This window comes from Xyrauchen texanus, chromosome 19, assembly GCF_025860055.1.
Source record: "Xyrauchen texanus isolate HMW12.3.18 chromosome 19, RBS_HiC_50CHRs, whole genome shotgun sequence".
NCBI lineage: Eukaryota > Metazoa > Chordata > Actinopteri > Cypriniformes > Catostomidae > Xyrauchen > Xyrauchen texanus.
Genome location: NC_068294.1, coordinates 24850666 through 24867176, shown reverse-complemented (window position 1 = coordinate 24867176; position 16511 = coordinate 24850666). Strand labels below are relative to the sequence as shown.

Below are 16511 nucleotides of genomic sequence, written 5' to 3'. Positions count from 1 at the left end.
ATAAATATTTTCAACAATCCATGTTTTGTGCTGTGAACTAGATTATTAAAGGAATATTCTGAGTTCAATACAAGTTAAGCTCAATCGAGGGCATTTGTGGCATAATGTTGATGACCACAAAAATTAATAAAAAAATAAATTAACATTTAAAATACTCACTTTTTCAAAAGTATAACTACAAGACAAAGGATATGTGTGTAGACATGCTTTTAGTGTGAACATCCCTTATAAACCTTTTCTATGTAAAGTTATAGACAATTTTACAACTTCATTACCATAACGATGTAATACAAACCCTAAAATGACTGTAAAAATAATGATTTAAACAACTTTACAGCTTAAATAATACACCCATTTTAACAGAAAAATTAATGCAAGTGCTGTTATAAAATAAGCTTGTCATATGTGTTTAAACCCTCCAAACATTGGCCATATTCACCTTTATTGTCCCCATTCACTTTCATTGTAAGGACCTCACTTTAACCTCTTTTTAAAGAAAAAGAGGAACGAGTTGAAATAAATTATTATGTAAACAACATTATGCCACAAAAGGTATCAATTTAGTTTTAACTTGTATTGAACCCAAAATATTCCTTAAGAATTGTCACTCCATTTAGCAGTTGTCCAAATACAGAAAAATCTGTTCATGAATAAATCACATATCCAGTTGTGATTCTCCACTAATAATACCTACAATAAGTTGTTAAATTAGTGTTTGTCTAGGAAACAGGCTTTTAGAGTGCATGCATCCTAATAAACCATTGCTATAGTTTCACTTCTAACAATCACAAAGTTAAAAGTACAGTTTTGCATCTACAAACAGAAGTAGTTAGTCTCTTGTACAGTAAATCCCCAGACATGATCAGTCACAGAAGTCTCTGTATGTCTCCAGTCTCTCACGCTCCTCCTCTGTGAGGAGGTACTCCTCAATGTATGTGTAGATCTCATCAGAGGTGGTGGGGTTTACAAAACGCTCCCGATCCACACCGTATTCATCTAGCAGCACCATGGTGAAATATGCTGTAGAGATATGCATTGCCTGCCTGTTACAGAAAGGAAAAAATATGGCTGTATCAAAATAAGACATGATCTTAGTTAGAAATTAGACTGGGTCTATGTCTTCATCAGAATGTAAAGAGCATTCATTTGCCATATTGTTACCTACTTGTGGGTCATTTACAAATAAGATAATCCAAGGTAATAAAAAATTTGATCTCTTTTTAAAAAGTGTGTGTGTGTGTGTGTGTGAGAGAAAATTAAAAAACTGAAATATCTTAAGTATTCAACCCCCACGCATTAATATTTGGTTGAGCCACCTTTTGCTGCAATAACTGCTTTAAGTATTTTGGGGTACATATGTACCAGCTTTGCACGCAGTGATTAAGTGATTTTGGCCCATTCTTCTCTGCAGATTTGCTCCAGGTTGGTTGCAATTTTCAAATAGTGCCACAGATTCTCAAGGATTGAGATCAGAACTTCGACTGGGCCACTGTAGGACATTTATCTTTTTGTTCTTGAGCCACTCCAATGTTGCTTTGGCCTTTTGGATTATTTTCATGCAGAAAGGTGAATTTTCTCCCAAGCTTCAGTTTTTAGCAGACTGAAGCAGGTTCTCTTGCAGTATTTCCCTATATTTTGCTCCATACATTCTTCCCTCAATTCTAACAAGATGCCCAGTCCCTGCTGTTTAGAAGCATCCCCACAGCATGATGCTGCCACCACCATACTTCACTGTAGGGATGGTGTGTCTTGAGGCATAGGAAGTGTTAGGTTTGCGCTACACATAGTGTTTCGAGTTATGGCCAAAAAGCTCTATCTTGGTCTCTTCTGACCACAAAACCGTCTCCCACATCGCAGCTGGGTCACGCACATGCTTTCTGGCAAACTCCAGATGTGCTTTCAGATGGTACTTTTGAGTAACAGCTTCTTTCTTGCCACCTTCCCATACAGGGCAGAGTTATGCAAAAGTATTCAGACCCCTCTTGATATGGTTGACTGGTGCACCATTACTCAACTCCCAGCCACTGAACTCTGTAGCTTCAAAGTGATTGTGGCTTCTCTCACAAGTCTCCTTTTTGTTAGAGCGCTGAGTTGAGGGACAGCCTTTTCTTGGCAGTGCCTGGGTGGTGTGGTGCAGCTTCCACTTCCTGATTATTGATTCAACTGTGCTCACTGGGATATCCAAACATTTGGATATTATTTTGTACCCTTTCCCTAATATATAATTTTTGTATTACTTTACCTATAACTTCTGTGGAATGCTCTTTGGTTTCATTTTCCTTTAGATTCACAGCCTAACCTATGATCCTTCAACAATGGGTTTTTTATCCAGAAAATGTGATTGGCATCCACCTGTGAATCATTAAAGTTGCAATGGAAAATAAATTGTGTCCTCTTTAGGGAAATTTATTTCATCGGTGTAACCTGGTAGCTTCCACAGCACAGAGGTTGAATACTTATGCAAGCAATATATTAAAGTTTTTTATTTTTCATAAAAATATTTCCCAACAAAAAAAGAAACAATGTCACCTAACAATAACTGATTCTGAGTTCCAATGTTTTTAAAATAAAAAACAGAATGAAATTTAATTGCACCATTTGTAATTCAGTAATATGAGATAATTGGTCAGAGGTCTGAATAATTTTGCAAGGCACTGTATGTATATATACACAGTACTGTGCACACAGTATCCAAAGCGACTTACAGTGCACTTATTACAGGGACAATCCCCCTGGAGCAACTTGGAGTTAAGTGCCTTGCTCAAGGGCTCAACAGTGGCATCTTGGTGGTGCTGGGGCTTGAACCCCCGACCAGTAACCCTGAGCCTCAACCACTGAGACACAACTGCATGGATGGGATCTTTTAATCCCAGACTGACTCAATACCATACCATCTGTTGCAGGGCACCCTGTTCTTCTATTCTATTTGCAAAATTAATGTTTGGGAGTCTAACATGAATATTTCCTATTGACACACTAAAGCTGAAAACATAAATAACCATCTTAAGACAAATGGTTTTGTGAAGCATCTTACCTGCCTAAAACTTTTGATGTGTGTGTGTGTGTGTGTGTGTGTGTGCGCGCACACACACCGATCAGCCACAACATTAAAACCACCTGACTAAAATTGTGTAGGTCCCACTCATGCTGCCAAAACAGCACCAACTCGCATCTCACAATAGTATTCTGAGATTATATTCTTCTCAATACAATTGTACAGAGTGGTTATCTGAGTTACTGCAGACTTTTGTTAGTTCAGACCAGTCTGACCATTCCCTGTTGACCTCTTTCATCAACAAGGCATTTCTTTCCACAGAACTGCCGCTCACTGCCTCATGTTTTTTGTTTTTGGCACCATTCGGAGTAAATTTTAGAGAATGTTGTGTGTGAAAATCCAAGGCAATCCAGGGCTCGACATATGGACTGCCCGATGGCCAGTGTGAGAGAGCTTCGGGCCAGTTGCTAGAACTGTCACTTGCCCGATAGGGCCAGTGCTGCATTTATAACATTAGTGCAAGAAATCAACCGAGGAGTGAGTGCAATTCTATTTAGCTCGCAAAGATGCACAAATGCATAATATACTGGACGCGTGAGTTCACTCTCCTAGCACTCTTCTCACTCTTTTCCATGTGCCTTAGCAGCAGCTATTACCAATGTGTAGAAAATAGAAGGATAAAAAGACTTAATGAATTTCGTAGCGGGATTGCACACCTTATGCAACATTTTAAGTATCCCTGCTCATTCCGTGTTCACAGTGCGTGAAATCCTCACATTTTTTGTTTTTACATGTTGGTGAAAAGTAGTAATCCACACATAGGAACACAAAAAATCAACAGTTTCATTCTATAGGACTGAAAATCCATGTCTCTCCGTGAATGTCTCGTCTACTCTCTCCGTGTAGCGTAGTCTGTTTAACATGCACATGCTCTCGTAAAGGAATAGAGCGCTAGATTTATTCCCACTGTAAAAAAAAAAAAAAAAAAGGCACATTTTCTCTCATTAATTCGCCTTTAGAGATGAAGCACCGAACGAGACTTTGTTAAACCCTAGTTATACATGTTCCTGGAAATCACGAGCTGCTCAGTATCCAAAAGTATACAATTAATTAATGTTTCAAAACATAGTCATTAATGGCGTTTGTAATGAAAAGAAGCAAGATCACTATGACTATTAGGGTATTTTTTTTATCAGAGCTGTTTAGCTGCAGGATGAAGATGAATATTCAAAACAGTCTACTTCATATCATCCTTGTGAAACACCAGTTTTATTTCTCATTTCTGGACCGTACAGGTATTTCTGTTTTTGTGCTTTGTGAATCAGGCTGTTTTGGTCTTTAGGTTGTCTGATTTCATGTTATATACACATTCTTAATTCACAGATTAGGCCCAATATCCCCCTAATGCAGGGGTTCTCAACCTTTTGCAAGCTGGGCCCCCCAAAGCTGGTTCATTGCAGTTGGGGCCCCAGTGCCCCCCGCCCCATGCTTTGTTGTTGTTGTTGTTGTTGTTGTTATTATAATTGGCAGCAGCACCAGACTTCTAATGTGAGCTTGCAGGCATTATTATTATGAGTAGTAGTAGGCCTATCATCATTACTAGGCTATTGCTATATAATTATATGAGGTTACATGCTTTATTATTATTATTATTATCATCATCAGTAGGCCTATTATCATTACTAGGCTATTGCTATAATTGGGAATTGGCACCAGACCTCTGATATTAATTTATGCTTTATTATTGTTATTATTACTAGGCCTAATAGTAGGCAGAAGCTTGCTGGTAGGTGATGTTAATGTGAGACCTGAGCCTGCTTTGCCTTGCAAAGATCCTCAATTCTTGGCTCAATGTTTGATAAACATAGCCTCAAATCATCCTCGATTTGTGCACGATTGCGGTATTTCGTTTTGAGTGCAGTCATTTTTGAGAATCCTGCCTCACACAAATATGTCGACGCGAAAGGAAGGAGAATCTTCAAGGCGACGTCATAGAGGTCAGGGTATTCCTGCATCAATGCTGCCCAGAATGACGAAAGAGGGCAGGAGCTAAAGAGTTCCTTCAGTCTACTGTCACTCTTCAGCTCAATAAGCTGTTCCTGCATATCAATTGATAAGCGATAATCCTCTTTAAAGTACGTCGCAAATTGTTTTCTCATTGCTGACAGGTGCTCAGACGCTGATTGAAATAGGGAGGAGAAATCGTGTGACGTGCCTGCATCAGTGATAAAGTCTGCAAGGCTGGGGAACATGTTGCAGTTCCCTCGACTGATGCGGCCATGCCAGAGGTCTAGTTTTTGTGTGAAGGCGTGCACTTTGTCTGCAAGGAGCAAAATATGAGTTTCGTGGCCTTGCAAAGACAGGTTGAGGCCATTCAAGCTGTCAAATATATCGACCAAATAGGACAGAGACGCACGCCACATAGTGTCATCCAGATGCTTCGCCAGATCTGATTTGATTTCTGTCAAAAACCACTTCACCTCCTCTCGCAGCTCATACAACCGCTGTAACACCCGCCCCAGCGAACTTCAGTGTGCAGAAGCAGCTGTTCGTGCCCTGACCCCATCTCCTGGCAGAGGACCCCAAACAAGGGAGAGTTTAGCGGCCGTGATTTGATGAGATTTATTATTTTCACGGATTGGTTCAGCACAGAGTCAAAGAGAACCGGCATTTTTTTTTTTAGCAGCTAGTGCTTCGCGATGGACCATGCAATGTGTCCATTTCACAAGTGGAGCTACTTGCTGAACGTGAGCAGCTAGGCCACGCTCACGCCCCGTCATTGCCTGCGCACCATCCGTGCATAGGCCAACGCATCGGTCCCAAGCCAAACCATTTTCACGGATAAAAATATCAAGGACATTGAAAATGGCTTCTCCTGTAGTGTGCGACTGAAGAGGCCGGCAAAACAGGACATCCTCCTCAATCGCCTTGTCCCGCAGACACCTGACATAGGTGAGGAGCTGTGCCTGCCCAGCAATATCAGTGGATTCGTCCAGCTGCAGCGCGTAGTAAGGACTCTTTTTACGAACTCTATCAGTTGCTCTCTGATATCATTGGACATGTCTACAATTCTCCTAGCGACTGTGTCATTGGACAGTGGTACTGGACAGTGGTACTGCACCGAGTTTGGCTGCTGCACTATCGCCTATCATTATTCTGCACATGTCTTGCGCTGCCGGCAAAATGAGAGTCTCGGCGATTGTATGCGGTTTACCCAGTTTACCGATCCTTTTGGCCACTACATACGATGCCTCCAAACACTGTTTAGACACAGTGCTGTGCACTGAAATGGTTGCCTGTTGCTGATGGAGGCCATCAAGCTTTCTTTTAAAATATTCAGCTGGTTTATTTTTAATGCCAGCATGCTTTGTTTCGAGGTGCCTTTTTAATTTGCAGGGCTTCATACTGTCGTTTGCCAGCACCTCGGCACACACGACACACTGAGGTCTCAGATCAGCCGTGACTGTAAACCCAAATTGCAGGTATGCTTCATCGTACCTTCGAAGCTTTTTTGCAGCTGGTGGTGCGTCGGTTGGCTTGTTGGTCACAAGAAATTTCTCCATTTTGATGTGTTTTCAATAAAGTTTAGGCAATATGTAACTGTATGTGTGGTGTATGTTGAGAGACGTATCAGGGGCTAATCAGTCGGGCCTTAGGCACAATCTTTAATTAAACGAACAAAATAATTATTTTGCAGACAATTCAGATTTTATTTTAATACTTAACGATTGTAGTCCTCGTCTCTCTGTGTGTGTGTGTGTGTGTGTGTGTGTGTGTGTGTGTGTGTGGGTGTGTGTGTGGGTGTGTGGGTGGGTGTGTGTGTGTGTGTCTTAGTCGTGTGGGTAGTTTTAGCTAAGTGTAGCTACTGCCTAGCAGTTAAAAAAAAAATACTGGCTAGGGCTGAGATTTGATCTAATCTTAAAAAAGAATATTTGTGGGTTTAGTCTTTAAAAAGAATGTTGGGGTTTTGTAGTAAAGGCCTATGTAAATCGAGATTGATAAGACTAGCGAGAGCTGGCACAAGCGAACTTGGCAAGAGACTAGACTAGAGTGAATGGAAAGCTATGTCGTGAGTCAATTTAAATGCAGTGATTTATTTTTGTGTGAGAGTGAGTGAACATTTATATTTATACCCCGCTCTGTAAGCCAGGGTGGGAACGGCGGCGGCCATGCGCGATTCATTTGCAGCCTGGACGCGGAGGGGTGTGTGTCTCCTCTCTGCTCTGACTGCTGCGCGAGGCTACTGAGAGACTGACCGCCTGTGAGTGCTTTTGGACGGGAGAGGGGCTCACGGCAGCACCCGCTGTTCGTTGAGCACAGTAGGCCTAACTGCAGAGTGATTCGTGCTTTCGAGTCTCCAAACACCACAAAAGTCTCCAAAAACACCAGTAAAAGTTGCTGGATTTGTCGCTTTTGACAAAAAAAAAAGCCGCCAGGAGGATGATTTGTTTGTGTTATAATCAGTGCTAATCTCTTTGCATTGGCAAATCATGACATTTTTACAGTGAAAAACAAAACTTGGAGATATTGCTGTTACAACAATGTATTGTTATTTATTTAGCATAGCGCATCTCACAGCAATACTCAATCGTGTTTTGAATGATTCAGTGTTGTGAACGAATCGGTTGAGTCAAAGATTCAATGACCCATTCACAAACATCGTCTCATTCTTGATGAATCGGCCGTTTGAACGAATCGTTTGAATGAACGACTGAATGACTCCCTTAATGAAACCGCTTATGGTTATAACCTGCATTTGCGCTCACTATCGACAAACCAATCAAATTTGTTCAAAACTTTTTTTTTTAAATCAGTCCAAACACATTTTAATTTTTATTCAGGAGTTATGTATATACAAAACTATAACTTTTTATGACAGTAGTTTAGTGATAAAAAAAAATGTGCCCAAAAAAATTTATTTTCCAGTTTTTTTTCCCTTCCATCGTAGCCTACTCGCGCCCCCCGGGAGAGTGTCCGCGCCCCACCGGTTGAGAACCACTGCCCTAATGTATATTACACGTCACAACCGATTTGGAAGTCTTTTCTCAGGGAATCATATATTTATTACATTCAGCCAATAGTTACATCTTTAAATCAGTGATTAAATCTTTGATTCTGTGTGTGAATACACTACACATGGCCAAAAGTTGCATGCATCATGACTAAACGGGTGACCGAAAACACATAATCTCCTCCACTGAACTCTTCGCTTAAAAACTCATGTGTAAATGGCTGGACGGCTGAGGTTAATTTGATGTATTTATGAATTTATATCTGTAAAGCGCTTATATGGGATTATAAGACTTAAGGCATAAATCATATCTTGCAGATTATAAATGTAATTCAGTTTGGGGGGACACTGGGGACAGTTTGAAACAACAGTCTACGGTAACTCAGATAATTGCTCTGTACAACTGTGGTGAGAAGAGTTGGCGTAGTTCTGACGGCACGAGGGAGGCCTACACAATAGGCAGGTGGTTTTAATGTTGTGGCTAATCGGTGTATATATGTCATGTGGTGTAATAATCAATACTTTTCTTGCACCTAAAATGCATGAACACAACATGAATGAGTAATGCAAATTAATAATTAATTAAAAAAACTAAAATTGTATGAAAAGAATTGCTACAATTATCATGAATTTTGGAAGTCAAGAATACAGTATTGAGATGTATTCTCAGGGTTACACCACATATGACCTGAAAAATATCCATAAGAATGAAAATATAATTTAAAAATAATCTAAATATTTGATATATTTTTTTAAAAACATCTAAAGGTTATAAAGGAATCATTTCTGACCGAAATGGCAACACCACATTACTTTGATTTGGTGGACAAAGGTTTTTCACAGCTTATTTTTTTTTTAAATAAAAAAAAAATTATAATAAAATGTTATACTGCACTACTCATGACAACATATTTGTTTGTTTGTTTTACTGTCTCTACATGGTAATTGTTTTGTGTAAATTGTATTTAATGTATTTTTGAATTTTGAACTTTGATCCGGACAAAAAAAAAAAAACGTATCTATCACATCGCTTACCCTTGTAAGGCCCAAGTCTATATATACAACATTTAAGTTCAAGGAAAATACTGCTGTAAATATTAAGAAAGTTACCTAAGACCCTCTATGACCTCGGGCTCTAGACGTTGTTCTTTGATGCGCCCAACTGCACGAGGTGGCGTTCCTAAAAGCTCGATCACTGTCACATGTCGAAGATCCAGACCACACCCAGCCTTCTGTGCCAAAAGTTGTGCATTGTTATGATTAAAATTCTTCTTTTTTGACATATTTTTGCTTTGGAGCTTATGAAGTATATGACCAACCTGCAGCATAATGTTCTGAAGCCTGTAGTACTGGTTAGTGTTATCTGGCGTAGACACAACAAGAAGCCTTCTCTTTTCATAAAACTGGTCAAGTAGAGCACCAGCAGACCTGACGTCTGTTTGTATGTCCATTACTGTATGAAAAAACACGTTTCTTGCAACAATTAGTGAAAAAAATAATTAATTTACAACTGATAATTAACTTTGACAACTGAAGTAATTAATGAATACATTTCATTTTTATAACTAGATATAATAATACAAAATATATATTTATTGTCTATTTATTAACCTTCATAGTAATACTTTTTTTTTTTTTCTCCTCTTGAACACAAAAGTTGAGATTTTGAAGAATATAAAATCTCAAAGATAGACATAACTGATACTCACATACACACTCAGCTGCTTCATCGGACCAGCTACGGTTCAGCTGACAAACACGTGTGGCAAATCCTGTCCTCTCATATCCAGGCTCACAATGGTATTCACATATAGCCCCATAATTATTGCCATCAGATGAACAAGCCAGATATCCATGCATAGGGGGCTTCAACTTTGGACACCGTCTCACTGAGAGAATGAAAATATGAATTTAAGGAATATATACAGATCAGCCACAACATTAAATCCACCTGCCTAATATTGTATAGGTCCCCCTCGTGCCGCCAAAACAGCACCAACCCGCATTCTGACATGATATTCTGCTCACCACAATTGTACAGATTGGTTATCGGAATTATCGTAGACTTTGTCAGCTTGAACCAGTCTGGCCATTCTCTGTTGACCTCTCTCATCAACAAGGCATTTCTGTCCACAGAACTGCCACTCACTGGAAGTTTGTTGTTTTTGGAACCATTGAGAGACTGTGTGTGTGAATCCCAAGAGATAAGCAGTTACAGAAACACTCAAACCAGCCCATCTGGCACGAGGGGAACCTACACAATATTAGGCAGGTGGTTTTAATGTTGTGGCTGATTGGTGTATACATTGGTCAAAATAATTGCACCAGAGCTCGAGTTGGATTTATAGAATGACATAATTTTTTTTATACTAGTTGCATTTTATTTCTAGATAATACTGTGAAATAGAACCCAATTAGAATTACCTGCTTTGTCTGCCTCCCCATAAAGGTGCAATATGTAAAATGTGTCATGTAATATTCGCCCTTTTTTGCCCATGTGTGAACGGCTTGTCACACAACTTAAAAAATGAGCCCTTCCTAGGTTGCCTATTAAAGCCTGTAGAATGATTTACATGTGAAGGGTTCGGGTTGCTTTTGCCAGGAAAATCAAAGGATGTGATGTACATGCGTGCTCCTGTGAGCCTTGCCTCAGACTCTTCCGCTATTCAACAGCGACTGTCTGCAACACTAGGTAACATTATCTTAGAGATTGAATCCAGCAAACGTCTGGCTCCCAGCACAACACTGACTCCTACACAAACTCAGAGTAAGCCAAAAAAAAAAACATTTATTTACTGAATCCAGTCTGGCTAAGCGGGAACGTGATCATGGTCAAGCGAAAACTAGAGTGAACATCGTCAGGGCATTTGATTCCTGGAGGGACCTACGGTCGGTTTTGGCGATCAAAACCGACCCTGAATTGGCCGTCTTCTTATTGGACAGGTAAGCTTACATAACTGCAAAGCACGTGAAATATAGTGCCATAAGGATATCTGTGTTATTTTAGCTAACTTGATCTTGCCTGCTAATGCTGACGAATTGCAAGCTACCTTGCTTCATAACTAACAAATAATTTCAACGATCTTCTCTTTATGCTAAAATTCAGGTTAATGTCAATGTTAATCTGTAATTATTCAGCAAGCTAAACTACAATAATACATGAAATGAATGCTAGACAATGTTCAAGATAATGCAAAATCTCCATTAATTTGTGTAAAGTAATTTGGTTATACAGAAAATATATATCATCTATTATTATAAAACAGCGCATCGATATATCAAAATGACAGATGTGATGGAATCACATCAATACTGAATTGTGTCAACATATTTATAATGTACAGTCTATTTTATAAACTGCTACTGTCATCATCCACCAAATTAAGCTAACAGCTATTGAGAAAAGCTGACTAGCTAGCTAACGCCGACATAGGCTATCGTATAAATGCAGTCAATGTATCATGTAAAGAAAACTGATTAAATCAAACAACAGTCTTGCATAGTCAGACCTATATCCACACTTTGTTTTAGCCGTGTTCCAGCATTGGAGAGTCAAATATAATATACAGTCTCAAAGTTTCTAGTAAAATAATCATAACTGTGTAATTTTAATTCTGTTACCTCATATGTCAGCATGATGCCGGTGAATCACATTCAGTGTCTTTGTTTTGGTCAATGCTCGTGTCCCTATGGAGTGTGTGCGAGTGAGCATGAGCAACAGGTAGCTGGCTGCAGTTCACTTAAGTGCCAAAGCTGTCATTAATAACAAGGGTTTCTGAATCTTACATACTGCACCTTTAATGTATTTTCACCCAAAAATACGTCATAATTTACTTGCGTTCATGAGCATTTATTGCTTGATACGAGTTCTTGCATGAACACGTGTGCCACTGTAAACAAGCTTGGACTACTTTTATGATTTTAAAGGAATATTCCAGGTTCAATACAAGTTAAGCAAAATCAGCAGCATTTGTGGCATAATGTTGATTACCACCAAAAAACTGTTCGGCTCTTTTTCTTTAAAAAACAAATAATAAAAAATGACTGTGAGGCACTTACAATGGAAGTGAATGGGGTCAATATTTTAAGGATTTAAATGCAAAAATGTGAAGATTATAATTTTATAAAACCACTTAAATTCATTCTTCTGTTAGACTGCTAAAGTGTATTATTTGTATCATTTTTAGTCGTTTTAGGGTTTGTTGACGTCATAGCTATCTTTACACAGAAAAGATGAGTGATTTTATCACACAAAATCATGTTAACACACATATTGTTTATGTGTTTTGTGGCTATACTTTTGTGATTATTTTAACTTTTACAGATTGGCTCCATTTACTTCCATTGTAAGTGCCTCACTGTAACCTAGATTTTTTCTTTTTTAAAGAAAAGGAGGGGCAAGTCAAAATGACTCTTTAAGGTAATCAATTATAATCCACAAATGCTGTCGATTGACCTTAACTTGTATTGAACCCGGAATATTCCTTTAAGCTTTAAAGTGAGTTGCAATCAACTGCCATTTTACAGAGAGGATGCACCGCATAAGAAAGAAAGTCATATGAATTTGGGGCGACATGAGGTTGAATAAATGATGACATTATTTAAATTTTTGGGTGAACTATTCCATTAACTCACCTTCAATATGCACAGTAAACTTGCAAGTTGCTGAGTTGCGAGCCTGGTCGTAGGCTTTATATCGAATTACATGAATTCCTTCAGGAAAGTCTGATCCAGACTCCAGTCCATTTCGCAAGACCCTGATGAGGGATGAAAGAAACATATTAGTTGATATGTTGCCTCTTTGACTGAGTTGAGTGGCTTTCCTATAATGTGACACACATACTGCAGTGCTCTGTCAGCTGTATCCTTTGCAACAGGGCGGTCCCAGGACACCCTGACCGTTAGTTTTTCTGGTTCTGCTACTTTCACTCTGGACAAAGGACATTTCAGTTTGGGGGGGTCATGATCTGAAACATTGCAAGAAATTGACCCAGAGAAATTGAACTAATCAATGATGCAATAACCTGCAATACATTAGACTAGATTTTCATACAGATTATTTTACTGTACCTGCACAGGTGGGTTCTGTGCCACTCCATTTTCCATCTTCTTGGCACATACGATAGTGATCTCCCTGGATCTGGTACCCTTCATAGCAGGTGTAGTCACACCTGGAGTCTGCCACAAAGCCACGGGTACAACTGTATGTGCCGTGATCAATCAGAGGCAGAACATGGCAACGCACCTCTGAGAGATTCAGACATAACATAAACAGTAAAACACAAAGTTCATGCAAGGATAGATTTTACCAAGTACTCTGGAGCTCCTGGTTAATTACAAGGTTTTATGACACCTTTTATCTAATTTAAGTATACTAACTTCGACAAAGAGCAGTTCCAGACCAACGGCGGATAGGCATGCATTGCACTGATGACCGCCCAATCAGTTTATGTCCTCGATCGCAGGAGAGAAAACAGCGGGTACCAAGTGTGCTGTGGTGGTTCCTGCCTCGTGGGGAAGAACAAGCTACCTCCCCATTGGGAAGCTTAAATGTGTGACACCACTGTGGATCTGATGGGAAAATGGTTTGAAAATAACTGATGCGTTTCACTGTTAGTTGTAATTTGTGAGCTATTATCACTACTTGCGTTTGTAGTCCAACTGAGGGGTGTAGTAAGTCTCTTCCTCATGCACAAATTCAGTATTGCCATTGTAAGTCGACTCAGAGCCTGAGAGCAAACATAAAAGGTGCAAGAGTAAGGATTGATTTGGCAGGACCGGTCAGGCCAGTAGTTCAGATTTTTACTTGCTCAGCCAACATTTTACTGGCCCCACCACAAAGATTAATTCATTTCCTCAACAACAAAAAAGTTGCAATGTTTTTAATTTGCAGTAATAGATGGAAATTAAACAGCTTTAATGTAAATATATGACAGAAATATTAATAAACCCCTTTTTTGCTGGACAACAATGGCATATGCCAAATGCAAAACAATACATTACTAACTGGTTTGTAATTTTTGATCCATTACTGGGCTAGTATAACTGTAAAAATTAAAAGAGACACCATTTGGTGTTTCAGTTTTCTGAGAAATGGAATCTTAGTGCCTTCAAGAACTTTACAGAACTTCTGACGCTGTTAATGCTTCAGGGTTTAAGCACTAAATATATTTTGAAGTCCCTTATGTAAATAGGATATTTGAGGCTCCTTTAAATGGTGTCTGGAGGATTTCCAAAGGGTTCTGCCAAATGATGCCTTGAGTATCTTTTTAATTTTAACAGTGTGGGCCATACTTATTGTTTAGCCCTGGCCTTCATTTCCAATAACCTCAGAAAGTGTCCTTAAGCCTCTAAAGTTCCAAATAATCAAAACATTGGCAAGCATATCACAGCAGCAAACTTGCTTCATCATCAATATCCTGTGGTAGAGAAAAGGATCCCCAACCACCCCTGTTTTTGTTTCCATACACCATCATCATTCTTTCCACTCACACACACTTTTCCGGTTTCACATACAAAAAGCTCTTTAAAGCTCTCCAGGAAACATTTCAGTCCATGTATTGCAATATGGCTTTGTGCGATTACTAAACCTTAAAAGGTTCCATTTTAAACAGCAAAAAGAGAAGTGCAAAAGTATATAACTTGTTTCATATCAATCATTATAATCAAATTTAGTATTTTTTTTAATCTTTTTATCTTGTATGTATCGTTCACTGTTGCTGTCTTTAAAGTTTTGGCCTATCATGTGTTCAACAGATTCAGTGTTCAATAAAAATAATTTATTGTTAGAATGGTGATAAAGCTTTTGTACCTCTTTGTAATAAAAAAAAAAAAAGTAAAACAGTGATCTGATGACAAATTAGGTAAGTTGCAAAATATCTGTATCGTTATCGGCTTATAGATATATATATATATATATATATATATATATATATATATATATATATATATATATATGTAGTACAAATGTTTTTTTTTTTTTTTTTATAGTAGTACAAACGACCCCAAAGGTGACATGCTTTAAAAGGTAAAATCTATCACAGCTGATATCAACTCAGACTAAGTCATTTATTTGGTCAGTGGCTTGTAATTACAATAACGTTTAACTTAAGCTCAGCTCACCAAACAGTCCTACAGTACGTGACTAAGGGGCCGTTCACATCAAACATGTTCTTGCATCCGTAATTTTTTTTAAAATGTAAACCTGAGCCTGGGACGGAGGTCTTTGAACTTTGTTCCGGGTCTTGTTGTGTTTACAGCGTCTCTCGCTGGAGCGTGAAAATAGAACTTAAATTCTACAAAACGCGTCTCGAGTCAAATGTGTTCTGTTTAATTCGCTGTGTGTCTAGTATTTTTTTGAGCGGAAGAACGTCTTCGGTCTGAACGGCCCCTAAATTCTTCTGAAGCTTGAATAATTTATGTTCTATAACTGGGACGCGATTGAATAACTATGATTTGTTTTGTCAATCATAAGGTAGAAGTAAACGGAGAACCAATTAAACATAATTAACCGACATCTTAAGGCATTGTAGGCTAGCCTACACGTTAGCCTGATTTATTGATGTAGGCTATTTAATTATTCCGCAAATGTTTTGCCCTTCTCCAAAGCCTGTAACGTCAATGCGAACTCAATCAAAATCACAGCTGTTTTCCATAGCCTATAGGCATATACCGTATTGCTGCGGTGTTATTTCCTGGCATAATGAAAAAAAACGCGAACTGTTTGTTTCACGAATCTTAACAGCTTTATATAGGCTACAACAATAAAAATAAAATTAGTTTTTCAGTCCAGATCGTTTTATAGACGCATAAACAAAAGAACATAAATATTTCTTACCATCAGTGATCTGTCCAAGAGTCTGATGTATGATGGACAACAGAACAAACAGAACAATATGGATTTTGACCATTGCATTGGCTGCCAGGCAGGAGAATATGTGGCTATAAATGTTGACAACAAATATTACTATTGTCTTGTAATTATATCTTGCAAATACGCAGTCTTCAAGCTTCAAGTCTCAGCGCAAATGTCCACTAGTCCTCTGTTCAACTCTGCTGGAAGCATTTGGACGAATGGTGGCGTTGCCGTTACATGAGCCATTTCTCTTTTCGTCATTGAAAATATGATCAAAGGAAGCTGAGAACTGAGGCTTGTTAAAGCTTGATTATGTAATAATTTGATCATTTAAAGTGAAATTTCAGGTTTGGAATCACTGTGAAATTGTTATGTTTTCTGAAAGAAATTGGTAATTTTATTGGATTAAATCTAATGTAGTAAATTGATCAAGATAGACAATATAGAAATTAAGGTTACAAATGACCCCTATTTAAATAAATGTTGTATTCTTCCAATTTTCTTTTCATTAAAAAATCCTGCATTTATAGCAATGATAGTTGTGCAGACCTTAGAACTTCCCATAAATGTGATTGGCTTGTAGGCTATTGCACTGTTCATAGTTCTTATAATCTTTTTTTTTTTTCTCTCCCTTTTCTCCCCAATTTGGA

General features: G+C 38.5%; 1 protein-coding gene across 3 annotated transcripts; it reads right to left on the bottom strand.

Moving 5' to 3' along the window:
- Nucleotides 1–851: 851 nt before the first annotated feature.
- Nucleotides 852–16080, bottom strand: LOC127659981 (sushi repeat-containing protein SRPX2-like). 3 transcript variants are annotated; one of them, XM_052150005.1, is made up of 10 exons: nucleotides 15844–16080; nucleotides 13651–13735; nucleotides 13386–13577; nucleotides 13077–13253; nucleotides 12850–12973; nucleotides 12642–12763; nucleotides 9716–9895; nucleotides 9326–9459; nucleotides 9117–9235; nucleotides 852–1043 (listed from the first exon to the last, which is right to left on the bottom strand). In XM_052150005.1, the coding sequence occupies exons 1-10, from the start codon at nucleotides 15919–15921 to the stop codon at nucleotides 863–865; spliced, it is 1392 nt and encodes a 463-aa protein (XP_052005965.1). In that variant the 5' UTR covers nucleotides 15922–16080; the 3' UTR covers nucleotides 852–862. The 3 variants fall into 3 exon arrangements, with proteins under 3 accessions (XP_052005965.1, XP_052005964.1, XP_052005966.1); XM_052150004.1 differs by having other exon boundaries at nucleotides 9117–9238; nucleotides 15844–16079; XM_052150006.1 differs by having other exon boundaries at nucleotides 9117–9238; nucleotides 13655–13735; nucleotides 15844–16079.
- Nucleotides 16081–16511: the final 431 nt, after the last annotated feature.